This window comes from Dryobates pubescens, chromosome 6 (assembly GCF_014839835.1).
Source record: "Dryobates pubescens isolate bDryPub1 chromosome 6, bDryPub1.pri, whole genome shotgun sequence".
Taxonomy (NCBI): domain Eukaryota; kingdom Metazoa; phylum Chordata; class Aves; order Piciformes; family Picidae; genus Dryobates; species Dryobates pubescens.
The window spans coordinates 43,569,866-43,583,653 of NC_071617.1; the positions used below are offsets into that span (position 1 = coordinate 43,569,866).

Consider the following 13,788-nt stretch of genomic DNA (forward strand, 5'->3'; position numbering starts at 1 on the left):
CAAACCAAGCCCCTGAAAACAAAGCCCTTATGACTGGAAAAGCTGCTAATAAGAGACTCGTTTTTTGGGGGTTTGTTCTCTGCCTATTTCTTCCTGGTGAAATATAAGAAACTAAACCTTCCTATATAGATCTTTACATTATGCAATGTTTGTGCACAGACATCTCTCATCTTACCACTTTCACAATTTGTAAAACATGATAAAATTAGAGCAAAGGATTGTTCTTATACTGATCCATAAACCAATCCTGCACAAATTAGATTTGCTTTCTAAGTCTTCTTTCTCGTGAGCTATATTCTACGGAGACAGACTGAGAGACTTGGCACTATTCAGTTTGGAGGAGAGAAAGCTCCAAGGAGAACTTATTGTGGCCTTCCAGTATCTGAAGTGGGCTACAAGAAAGCTGGGGTGGAACTTTTTATGATGCTGGATAGTGCTAGGACTACGGGGAATGGAGCAAAACTAGAAGGGTAGATTCAGATTGGATGTTAGGAAGAAGTTCCTCACCATGAGAGTGTTGAGACCCTGCAACAAGTTGCCCAGGGAGGTGGTTGAAGCCCCATCCCTGGAAGTTTTTAATGCCAGGCTGGATGGGGCTCTGAGCAACCTGATCTAGTAGGAAGTGTCCTTGCCCATGGCAGAGGGGTTGAAACTAGATGATACTTGAGGTTCCATCCAACCCTGACAATTCTATGATTCTATGTAGTTAGGTGTAAGAAAGAAGTATTCAGTTCTCATAGGTTCTGACACTTAATGAACAAATGTAGCCCGCAGTATATCTGTGATATGACTTTCATTTCAGCACAGTCAGCAGTGAAGGCAAAATGCAGACATCAAACTACTTGTTAAACTCTACTCGCAGAAGCATTGCAGAAATCAGATTGTTCTAACTTTCAGAATGGTCCTGCAACTCTTCAAAGAAGGGTTATGTCAAGGGTAAAACATTAGATTGCAGTTTTAGAGGCCACAGATTTCAGGTGATTCATGCACTGATTTCTTCCATAGCCAAACTCCTCGTCATTAAAACAGATGAATCAAACATTTTTATTGACTTTCTTTCCTATTTATTTTTATTAATCCTGTATCTTTTTCTTTAGGGTTTGCTTAAATAGGGTCCAAATCTCTTTTGAGGCCAGGAAGTGTCATCATAACTGAATTAAGGTTTAGATATTTCGATCAATGGAGAAGTTATGGTTGATGTCTTAAGTCTTTTTCCCTAGGTTTCTACATTAATCCCTTATTTCTATAGATGCCATTGTTTTATTATGCTAAGTCACCCTATAAAATGATAACAGGTTATAAATTCTGATTGCCTAAGAGGAACCTGAACTCAGTAAGATCACTGAACTATACTGCAACATAACCCTGCAACTACAAAGAAACAGAGAGATAACTACATAAGTAAAACTTCTACAATGAAATTCACCTCATCTGAGACTTTTGAAGCCATATTTACATTCAGACCAAGCAAAGCAAATATTGCTGCAATAGATGGCAGCTATTCAAAGTATTCTTTGCACTTTATTATAAGTATTCCTCATTAAAGACCAATGAAACAGCTTTATAATATTTATATATGGCAAATAGACTAGACTAGACTAGAATAGAATTAGCCAGGTTGGAAGAGATCTTTCAGATCATCGAGTCCAACCTATCATCCAACACCATCTAATCAACTAAACCATGGCACCAAGCACCCCATCCAGTCTCTTCCTAGACACTTCCAGTGATGGTGACTCCACCACCTCCTTGGGCAGCACATTCCAATGGCCAATCACTCTTTCTATGAAGAACTTCTTCCTAACATCCAGCCTAAATCTCCCCTGGACAATGGCATAGCATTTGCTAACCCAATCCACTCAGATGAGTGAATTCTCTGCTACTGGGGTCCTGCACATTCTCCTGCCTGTTCTTGTGTTTTCTGATAAGTACTAGCATGACCCAGATAAAACTACCAAGTTTTAGATTATAAAATAATCTTCACACAACACAGTTAAGTGGACTTCGTGTCACACAAGACTTCATGGTAGAAATTTGCTGAGGTTAAAAACAAGTATCTGGGTGAATTAATGTAAAGTTATTTGCTATAGAGAGTATAAAACACAGCTGAGGAGGAGGAAAATTTGTTGGTGGTTTGTTTTTTTTTTAACTATTCACTTTGTTTGTCTTTTGCACCATATATTTGCTATTGGGCACTGTTCAAAACAGGAAATGAGTAGATATATCTTTGGTCTGACCCCCTAAGAATATTCTTGTAGTTTTACTGAATATAACTTCACCTTGATCTTTAATAACTTACCATCTTCATTAGTCCTGCTATTTGTCCAAGACTTTCAGTGTTTGGGATATATTTTCTTTTTAGGCAACATCTTCCAGATATGTAACATCCTTGCCCTTTACAGTTGCTGATTTACAAACCTGTCAGCCAGCAGCACATTATACTTTAAATATTCTATCTCATTTTCATGGTCAGCTCCTCTGAAGTGATCAGAGATTTCATGAAAGAACTTTATCCAAGTAATGGCCTTTCTGTTTCTGTTTTAGTTACCAACTGTCCTGATAAATTTTCAGGTTTCCAAAACAATAGACTAGACTAGACTAGACTAGACTAGAATTAACCAGGTTGGAAAAAACCTTTGAGATCATTGAGTCTAACTTATCACCCAACACCATCTAATAACTAAACCATGGCACTAAGTGCCTCATCCAGTCTCTTCTTAAACCCTTCCATTGATGTTGACCCCACCACCTCCCTGGGCAGCACATTCCAATGGCCAGTCACTCTTTCTGGGAAGAATTTCTTCCTAACAGCCAGCCTAAACCTCCCCTGGCACAGTTTGAGACTGTGTCCTCTTGTTCTGTTGGTAGTTGATGTCATCTTTGTCTCCTTTGCTACACTTCTTCAAATTCTTCTCTAAATTGTACCAATTTTTCCATTTTGATGTCATCAAACAGTTATTTGCCTCGGTATTCATCTCTACTACATAAATAAAGAACTGATATGGAGAAGTTTATGATTGTTTTGACTCTGGTAATGTTAAGTAAGCAGCAATTCTCACCTCAGCAATCATTCTGTTGGTGTCTCCCAAGAAGAGTAGGTTTAAGGCTTCCTCTTCATTGCTTGCTAGCTGAAGAGACAAGTTTTTCAGATGAATGTTCTGATCAGGATCTTCCATTATTGTCACTTTTCTACGTGGAAAAGAAACAAACAACAAAAAAGTCAACACACCAAATGGAAACTTATTGTTGTAAGGTGATCTTCACACTGTAGATTAGATTGTGTCTAAAATCTGAAATCTAAAAAACACACTCAATCATAACAGAACTAAAAGTATCAAGAGTAAATGATGCATTAAAGGAAACAGTAAGTTTTAACTGTCATCTCCTTTGTATTCCCTAACTATAAAGATCCACATAGAATAGCAATTTATAAAATTTGCAACTATTAGCTAAGGCTGTGGGATATTTTTTATGAGATATAGTAAAAGCAAGAGCAAGAGGTTAGATGAATCATCACTAACAAATAATAAGTAGGGTTTTGTTTGCCATTATGACAGCTAGTTAAACCCAGATTGTGCATAAAGCATAGCACAATATTGGTGAGCAAATAGGCATGGATTATTTCAGAGCCAGCATATTTGGAGCCAATATGTTTCTGATTACTTTGCCTTTGTCAGGATCTTTTTTTTTTTGTCATTGTTAAATAGAATAGAATTAACCAGGTTGGAAAAGTCCTTCGCCCATCCAGTCTCTTCTTAAACACCTCCAGTGATGGTGACTCCACCACCTCCCTGGACAGCACATTCCAATGGCCAATCTCTCTTTCTGGGAACCGCTTTCTCCTCACCACGAGCCTAAACCTCGACTGGCGCAGCTTAAGACTGTGCCCTCTTGTTCTGGTGCTGGTTGCCTGGGACAAGAGACCAACTGCCACCTAGCTACAATCTCCCTTCAGGTAGTTGTAGACAGCAATAAGCTCTCCCCTGAGCCTCCTCTTCTCCAGGCTAAGCAACTCCAGCTCCCTCAACCTCTCCTCATAGGGCTGTGCTCCAAACCCCTCCCCAGCTTTGTTGCCATTCTCTGGACACATTCCAGCAACTCAACATCTTTCCTAAACTGAGGGGCCCAGAACTAGACATAGGACTCAAGGTGTGGCCTAACCAGTGCTAAGTACAAGGGCAGAATGACTTCCCTGCTCCTGCTGGCCACACTAAATGGTATTAGCTGCAAATGTAAATGATCCCTTTCTTAAATTAAATGCAAGCAAACAGAATGATTGTATTTATTTTCCGTGTGGCTAGAAAAGGTTTGGTTGTAGTTCTTTAAGACTTAGAGTTCAAAAAAAATGAAGGAGTGAAGATATGGAAAAGCAGCAGGAGACCTACTAGATATTACTGAAACTGTTTTTCACTTGAAATATCCCTTTGATAAGACTCCTGATAGTTTGACCTTATTTGCTTTACTGAGTAGCCATTAGGGTCTCCTTAGCTAGGACATTCTATAGAATTCAACATGGAAGCTGAGTAGTTGCATCACAGGTTTGGGAAAACTCAGTGAACACTTCATTAAAAGTGAAGCACACTAATTCCAACGATGACTGGGGAACATCACAGTGAATTAGATGATTTGTAACAACTTATAACAACCAAATTAGAACCATTTCAAAACTTATGAGGTTTTTCAAAAAACATTTTTCCCCCTGGATAGATACAGTATATAGATAATATAGTACATAAAAAGTATTATCTCTACTATATACATATATGTGCATACATATATCTGTGTGTGTATATATACATATATATTCATATTCTTCATAGCTAACCACCAGAGGGAGTATGGGGCTTGAATTTCTATGTCTAGCTAATTCTTGCATGTTAAAGTACTCCATGCTGCTTCACAACCACACAGGTAGTGTTTCGTTCTGCCTTGCTTGTCATTTCCCGTCCCCCCCAAATGACAGAATTAAATCAGGCAGCTAAGCAGCATTCCATAGTATTATTCTTAGGGAAGTAGTTGCAGTTCACTTTCCAATGGTCAAAACATTGGAATAGATACACAGAAAAAACTGAAAGACACTTCAATACTATTTTCAAGAAAAAAAAAATAAAACAACATATAAAAGTACACACTATGCTTCTTTAGTAGTCATAATAATTGTTTTTCCCAAGAATGAGTGCATTTCACAGTCTTTTGTGCTGAGGGCTAAGAAAGCACTAATATCGTTACAAAATTCTGCTTTACCCAGTCAGCATAAACCCAAAAGCATAATTCTGTTCTCACATAATAATGCTTCCATAATGTCAAGCTCTATTCAGTTTGCAATTCTCCTTGTGTGTGCATCACATACTGAAGCCCAGAATAGTTGTGATTAGAGTAAGATGCTTTCACTAGTTGTAGTATTTTGAAACTCTTGGAAAGCAGCATCTTCCCTTTTTTTTTTGCAATTTAGGAAAACAATGTAGTTTTACTAAGTGCATTTGGAATAGTATTTAAACTTTTAAGGATTCTTTTAGACTACATTTTGACCAATGGCTATAGATGTTTTCCAGATGACGAAGATACTAGTTTGTACAAAAAGCTCTGGAGGATTATTATATCAGAAAGAGAACAGTGAGGACACAACAAACCAAGACACGGTCTCAAGCTGCGCCAGGGGAGGTTCAGGCTGCATGTTAGGAAGAAGTTCGTCATAGAAAGAGAGATTGGCCATTGGGATGCTCTGCCCAGGGAGGTGGTGGAGTCACCAGCACTGGGGATGTTTAGGAAGAGACTGGCTGGGGTGCTTGGTGCCATTGTTTAGTTGATTAGATAGTGTTGGATGATAGGTTGGACTCGATCTCAAAGGTCTCTTCCAACCTGGTTAATTCTATTCTATTCTATTCTATTCTATTCTATTCTATTCTATTCTATTCTATTCTATTCTATATTCTATTCTATTCTATTCAGTGACAGCTTCCTATATGTTGGCCTTGCAGTTATTTGGAAGATTTCCAGATGGCAGTCTAAATTTGCAGATCTTGAGAGGCATTTGTCAAAACCTCTTGAAAAGTACATGCTCCAACAACAACAAATTAGTGCTATAAAGTTTCTGTATATGCTATATATCATAATAGATTTCTATAAAATATTTCCTAGATTAGTAAAATCTCTACATTTCATGGCCCTGACTTTGATATGGGAGTGAAAAGCTCTGTCAAGTTATCCATAATGACTTGAAAGAAGACACAAACAAGGTTGTATTTCCCTTACAAGGAAAGAATTTTTTCCATTTGGCTTACTGGATGGAATTTGTAGCTGACCAAGAAACCTGTAGGATGGGATCAGTCTTTTTTATACTATTAATGTAATCCTTTTCCTGCATCAACTGAGCTGTCATAAATGCAAGAGTGCCTTACACATTTAATGCTTTCATTTATGAAATTTCTGTTACTGGCACAAAAATGAAGCTCAAGTTTCTTTTGATTAATATCATCTGATTAATTTGTATGATATGAATAAAGCCCATATGATTTGGGAAAACAAATGCCAATTTTAAAAATCAAGTTCCCTACAATTAAGTCTGTCTCTAGGGATTAGAGCTGAAGAAATCTTCAATAATTTCAAGAACTTTATAAGCATTTTAAAATAAATCCTAATTATATGAAGAAACCACACATCTTCCATGGCAATGTATTAGAAGAATATAGTGACACTACTTCAGCAAGAAAATGAAACTAGACAGAAACTAGATAAGAACAAAAAGCAGCAACCATGCATCTTGGACTCTGTGCAGCAGAGAAGAATAAATTAATGGACAGTTACAAGCTGATCTTTGCGTAAAGTCACAAGGAGCTTCAGGTATTAAAACAGAACGACCAAGTTCATCATTTGACACATCATCCCCAAAAAGCTATACTTCCTTTCAGGAGTATAGCTCCCTGAATACCACAGCAGGACAAAGTCAACACTAATTCAAGAGGCAGGGGTACAAAGTTTTTCAGCCACCAGCACAGCTTTCAATGGCACAAGAGATCTGATTTTTCCATTCGAGTATAGAACGATAGAATAATCTCACAGAATCACACAGAATCACCAGGGTTGGAAAAGACCTCAAAGATCATCAAGTCCAACCTGTCACCACAGACCTCATGACTAAACTATGGCACCAAGTGCCACATCCAATCCCCTCTTGAACACCTCCAAGGATGGTGACTCCACCACCTCCCTGGGCAGCCCATTCCAATGGCTAACGGCTATCTCCTTAGCTTGTGAAACACGATGCAACTCTGGGATGAGTACTAGTACAGACTCTTCTCCTCACACATTATATTGTGATAGGAAATCCTTCTCATTGTCTCCAATGAATTCTATATGTGCAACAAAAGAGACAGTTTGCTTGCTCCACACTTTGTGGAGTATTGATACTGACAGAGACTGTTGCACATTTTCAGGAGTTAGCAATCTACAAAATGGTTAACCTTTGCTGGGGTAACCATGGCATTCAGGCCTGTGTCACACTGTGTGACTTCAGGGTAAATTCAGATAGCTGATTTTAACTGAAAAGCTTGCAAGAAGCTCTCACCTGGTCATCACACCACATGCCTGGCCTTGCCACAAGTTCTCACGAGAACACCTTTCTGAAATGGACCTGTTTTCTCATAAGGCAATTATACAATAGCTTGAATGACCAAAAGGGAGAGGTTCTCCCCATGGACAGGATCTGCACTGCTCTGCACCGTGCACTGAGGGGAAATCCGTTCAGGCTCTGTCTAATGCTGCTTGAACACAGGGTGCCCTGTGTCTGATGGGATGGAAGATTTGCTTGCCATCTATATTCCTTCTCTTATTCTGTCTTATCAAAGCAATTATGTTAAACTATTTATAGTCAGGTCTTTCTTGTTGAGATCTGGAAAGAGCCCTAAATCTACTCTCTGCAGTTTTGGGCTCTCTAATTCAAGAGACACAGGTATCTGCTGGAGAGAGTCCAATGGAGAACTACAAGGATGACTTAGACTGGAACATCTCTCCTATGAAGAGAGACTGAGGAACTGGGCTTCTTTAGTTGTGAGAAGGCTGAGAGTGGATCTTATCAACATCTATGAAGATCTGAGGGGTGGGTGTCAAGAAGAAGGTGACAGTCTCTTTTCAGTGGTGCCCAGGGACAGGACAAGGAACAATGGGTAACAGCTAAAACACAGGCAGTTTCACCTCAACCCAAGGAGAAACCTCTTTATGGTGAGGGTGGTGGAGCACTGGAATAGGCTCTGCAGGGAGGCTGGGGAGTCTACTTCTCTGGAGATTTTCAAAACATGCCTGGATGTGCTCCTGTGTGGCCTGCCCAAGGTGATCCTGCTAAGGATCACTGGATGTCCCTCTGGACTAGATCTCTGGATGTCCCTTCCAACATTTAACATTCTATGATTCTGTGATTCACCCTCTCTGAACTGAAACAGTGAGCTTGGCATTTCATGCACAAACAAAACATGAGATCATTTCAAACCTGTAAGCAACTTTAATATTCTTACTCACAAAAAAAAATTATTAAATAATATTTTGATAATCAAAACCAGAGTTGACTTGAACAGCACAGCAATAATTTGAACTGAATTATTTTACTCTGCCAACACCTTTAGAAAAGTCACCTTAGAAAAACTTCACTAACTTCTTCCTACTGTGTGGCCGTTTGACGCTGTGCCTTTAAGAAAGGGGCACACTGGCTAAATGTTTATAAAATATTTTGGTATTCTAAACGAATTTCATTGGTAGAATTGTGGGAGGTGAGGTTGTTGGACCCAGGGGAGCTGGGAACTTTCTCTCAGTCTTCCTTCCTTCGCTGTCCCTCTCGGCTGGATCTGCTTCTGGGATTCTGGCCAACTAAGATAAGATACTAACTCACTGTACCAGGCCTTTCTTCCTTTCCTGCCCTGTTAACCGTCCACATCTCGTTTCTACCTCTTTTGGGGGAGAAGAGAGGTAGGGGGGTGAAGTGGGCACAGGGGGAAGCCCCCTCTGTGGGGGGTCTGGTTTCTGGTTGAGTTCATTTGCTGTATATTCCTGTATATATTGTAAAATACCTGTATTTGTTGTGTTACATATAACCTGTTTCCTTGTAAAATATACTCTCATTTCTCCGACTGGGTTTAGCCATGGTCTCTTTCTCAGTGGGGGAGGGAAAGCAGAGCCTTTCCTTTCAAACCACCACACTACTGGTTTTCAGGAAACAAAATCAACTAAATCTGGATGGGAATGAATGGTGTGTAATGTATGCTGAAAATATTTTACACTTTTAAAATGTAATTTGTCAGAACAACATTTCTGACGAGAAGAGAAGAGAAGAGAAGAGAAGAGAAGAGAAGAGAAGAGAAGAGAAGAGAAGAGAAGAGAAGAGAAGAGAAGAGAAGAGGAGAAGAGAAGAGAAGAGAAGAGGAGAAGAGAAGAGGAGAGAAGAGGAGAAGAGGAGAGGAGGAGAGGAGAGGAGAGGAGAGGAGAGGAGAGGAGAGGAGAGGAGAGGAGAGGAGAGGAGAGGAGAGGAGAGGAGAGGAGAGGTTCGGAGAGGAGAGGTTCGGAGAGGAGAGGTTCGGAGAGGAGAGGAGAGGAGAGGAGAGGAGAGGAGAGGAGAGGAGAGGTTCGGAGAGGAGAGGTTCGGAGAGGAGAGGAGAGGTTCGGAGAGGAGAGGAGAGGTTCGGAGAGGTTCGGAGAGGAGAGGAGAGGAGAGGAGAGGAGAGGAGAGGAGAGGAGAGAAGAGAAGAGAAGAGAAGAGAGAATTAACCAGGATGGAAAAGACCTTCGGTATCATCAAGTCCAACCTATCATCCAACACCATCTAATCAACTAAACCATGGCAACAAGCACGCCATCCAGTCTCTTCCTAAACACCTCCAGTGCTGGCGACTCCATCTCCTCCCTATTATAAGTATATATATCTTATAAGTAGATATTATCAGTATATATATCTTATAGTATAAGAAACTATCCAGAACAATTTCCAGCTGTCTCCTCATTAATAAACAGAAAAGCTTAAGTTTAACAAACCTTCATACTTTCCTAATCTTTAGTATTCAGTAGTAACACACCACACACTATTTTGAAAGAATGTATTTCACATGAAAAGAGTGAGCTAATAGTATTATTACTATTAGCCTTAACAATTCTAACACTGGTAATTCTCTTCTTGAAGGTCTGTGGATGGTGGCCAATTTCCCTAGCCTCTACATATATAAAATAAAATTTAGACGGCGTTGATAAAATGGGGAAAAAGTCTTTTGGGTTAATCAACACTGAGATGAGCAGCACAGTTTCAAAAACATCCCCAGGTAATGTAACAGGGCATGTGAAAATGATTTCTGTTGTTTTTGTAGACTCCATGTTTTTTTTATTACTTACGGCAAATCTTCCAGTCTGGAGGCCTCGTGTCTTGGGTCCAGCAGATCATAACCACATTCATTGTAGATTTCTAAGTAGGAAACATGAGTTGTATACACTTTACTGCTATCCTGGATAATAAAAAAAAAAAAAAGAAAGATCTAATTGAGGAGTCAGCTAGATCAAAGGACAAATTTATCACTATCATTTTCATATTGCTTTCTCAATGTGTCTCCTTTTCCTCAGCATGGTTCACATTTTAAATTTGGACACTTGTGTTTTCTGTTACCATATATATAAAGGCTCAAGAAGAGAGGAAAGCAAAAAAAATCCAACCAAAGCACACACACAGACCAACCAAACAAACAAATCAAACCAAAAGCCCACAAAAATGCCCCTCTAAACCTCATCACACTTGTGAGTTTAATCTGATGCTTTAAGAATAAATAAGAAAAAAAATACGTATGAATCAATGATTTGCAAGTAGGTAGACAGAAATACCCCTAAAAGCACAACTAAGTAGAGGTTTTAGAATAGAATAGAATAGAATAGAACAGAACAGGTTGGAAGAGACCTCCAAGATCATCATGTTCGACCCATCATCCAACACCATCTAATCAACTAAACCAGGGCACCAAGCACCCCATCAAGACTAGGCAACCAGCACCAGAACAAGGGGACACAGTCTCAAGTTGTGTCAGGGGAGGTTTAGACTCGAGGTGAGGAAAAAGTTCTTCACTGAGCGAGTCATTCGTCATTGGGATGTGCTGCCCAGGGAGGTGGTGGAGTCGCCGTCCCTGGAGGTGTTCAAGGGGAGATTGGACGTGGCACTTGGTGCTATGATCTAGTTGTGAGGTCTGTTGGAACAGGTTGGACTTGATGATCCTTGGGGTCTCTTCCAACCTTAGTTACTGTGATACTGTGATACTGTGATACTGTGATACTCCTCCTAAACACCTCCAGTGATGGCAACTCCACCACCTCCCTGGGCAGCCCATTCCAATGGGCAATTACTGTCTCAAAATGGAGACACAAACATTTTTGTAGAACTTATGTGCTGAGAAAGTAGCAAACGTAACTTTTGGGGTTTGTTTGGGTTTTTTAATCCTATTTTGCTTTTATTACATACCTAGTATAGAAAAGAATCTTTTTAGTGTGCTGACATTGTATATTGCTGGCAATTGCAAGATTAATGCGTTCACTTGCCACAACAGAAGTCTTCTATTGGGTTGTGCAAGGCAACATGATTGCTTTTTAAAAATTATTATTTCCATTCCTACAAAAGCAAGCTTTTGGGCACCTCAATTGCTGTGTCTACATTTATCTGCCATAGCCACACTTTACAAGAGCAAAGGTAAAAGAAAAGAACAACTTAATATTGTTAACCCTTACTCAGAACACATTCATGTGACTGAGACATATCCCCTTATGAATACGAATTGGTACCCTGTACTAGATGAATGACAGTGTGCCCAGGGGTGCCAATGGCATCCTGGCCTGTACCAGTAATGGTGTGGCCAGCAGGAGCAGGGAAGTCATTGTGCCCCTGTACTCAGCACTGGTTAGGTCACACCTTGAGTACTGTGTCCAGTTCTGGGCCCCTCAATTTAAGAAGGACATTGAGATACTTGAATGTGTCCAGAGAAGGGCAACAAGGCTGGGGAGAGGCCTAGAGCCCAAGCCCTATGAGGAGAGGCTGAGGGAGCTGGGGTTGCTTAGGCTGGAGGAGGCTCAGGGGAGACCTTATTGCTGTCTACAACTACCTGAAGGGTGGTTGTAGCCAGGAGGGGGTTGGTCTCCTCTCCCAGGCAACCATCACTGGAACAAGAGGACACAGTCTCAAGCTGCACCAGAAGAAGTTTAGTCTTGAGGTGAGGAGAAAGTTTTTCACAGAGAGGGTTGTTAGCCATTGGAATGTGCTGCCCAGGGAGGTAGTAGAGTCACCATCCCTGGAGGTGTTCAAGAGGGGACTGGATGTGGCACTTGAAGCCGTGGTTCAGTAGTCATGAGGTGTTGGGTGCCAGGTTGGACTTGATGATCTTTGAGGTCTTTTCCAACCTTATTGATTCTATAAAAATACAACATATCCATTGTTGCTAATGTCACATGATATTTAAATTTAATTAAATGACTACGTTAAAATGTGAAGATGAATCTTCATCATTGACCTGTTGTAGTAAATGAAGAGACAAAACACACGCTACAGCAGCCTCATCTTCTGCTTCCTAAAGCAACAGGATAATTGACTTGGTTGACTTATTTCAGTTTTACAGTTACTAAAGGAAAATTAAATTCCTCACATGGAGTACCTACAGTGGTTTGTATATAGTCCTTCCTTTTATTATATACAAATGTAAAACTGAAGTAATTCCACAATATTTTGGTTATAACCCAACACATACGTCAGCATATATTCCCCATATCCTCCTTTAGAAAAGAAGTTCTTATACGTGGAATGCCGATCACTGTATCATCAGCTGCTTATTGTTGTTTCTTACAGTTGCCTTATACATGGGGGGGAAAAATAGGATATGTCACTTAAGCTGCCTTCAGAACTTGTAGGCTGCAGGCAACTCAGAAGACTTATGATTCAGAATGACTAATTTAGCTTCCTTATTCAATGAAAAATTTTGTTGCTGCCATCTTATTTGAGTTTCTGAAGTATTTTGGTTAAATATCATTTAGTTATTAGAAAAATTAATACAAGCAGAAGAGAAGGAACTTCAGGTGTTCAAAGACTTATAAATTTGGAGATATTTTATAATTTGTATTGGAAGCATAATTTGTATTAGGAGATATTTTGTATTAGTGTATGTATTTGGAGATAATTTGGAGATATTTTATAATTTGTATTTATTTTGTATTTGCTGTCTACAACTTCCTGAAGGGAGGTTGTAGACAGCTGGGGGTTGGTCTCTTCTCCTGGGCAGCCAGCACCAGAACAAGAGGACACAGCTTCAAGCTGCGCCAGGGGAGGTTTAGGCTGGATGTTAGGAAGAAGTTCTTCACAGAAAGAGTTATTGGCCATTGGAATGTGCTGCCCAGGGAGGTGGTGGGGTCACCATCACTGGAGGTGTTTAAGAAGAGACTGGATGGGGTGCTTGGTGCCATGGTTTAGTTGAGTAGATGGAGTTGGGTGATTGGTTGGACTCAATGATCTCAAAGGTCTTTTCCAACCTGGTTAATTCTATTCTATTCTATTCTATTCTATTCTATTCTATTCTATTCTATTCTATTCTATTCTATTCTATTCTATTCTATTCTATTTCTGCCATTGCTCTTACATGTTGAGACATTACAATGTACTTGCAGTGTTTGAAATGTTGCCATTATCTTCTGTAAAAAACAATGGATGTCATGTTTTCTGCACATAAGTAAACATTCCAAATTAAGTTCAGGTGTCTTTCTGGGGGGTATATGTAGATAAAGCATACAATTAATTGC

General features: G+C 39.8%; 1 protein-coding gene across 1 annotated transcript in view; it reads right to left on the reverse strand.

The window, feature by feature from the left end:
• Positions 1-13,788, reverse strand: part of KIF6 (kinesin family member 6) — a 215,962-nt gene that overhangs the window by 179,867 nt on the left and 22,307 nt on the right. Inside the window, exons 5-6 of the mRNA XM_054162516.1 lie at positions 10,366-10,475; positions 3,060-3,189 (exon numbers count right to left, since the gene is read on the reverse strand). Of these exons, the coding sequence (XP_054018491.1) occupies positions 3,060-3,189; positions 10,366-10,475 (240 nt within the window). The remainder of the gene's footprint in view (positions 1-3,059; positions 3,190-10,365; positions 10,476-13,788) is intronic.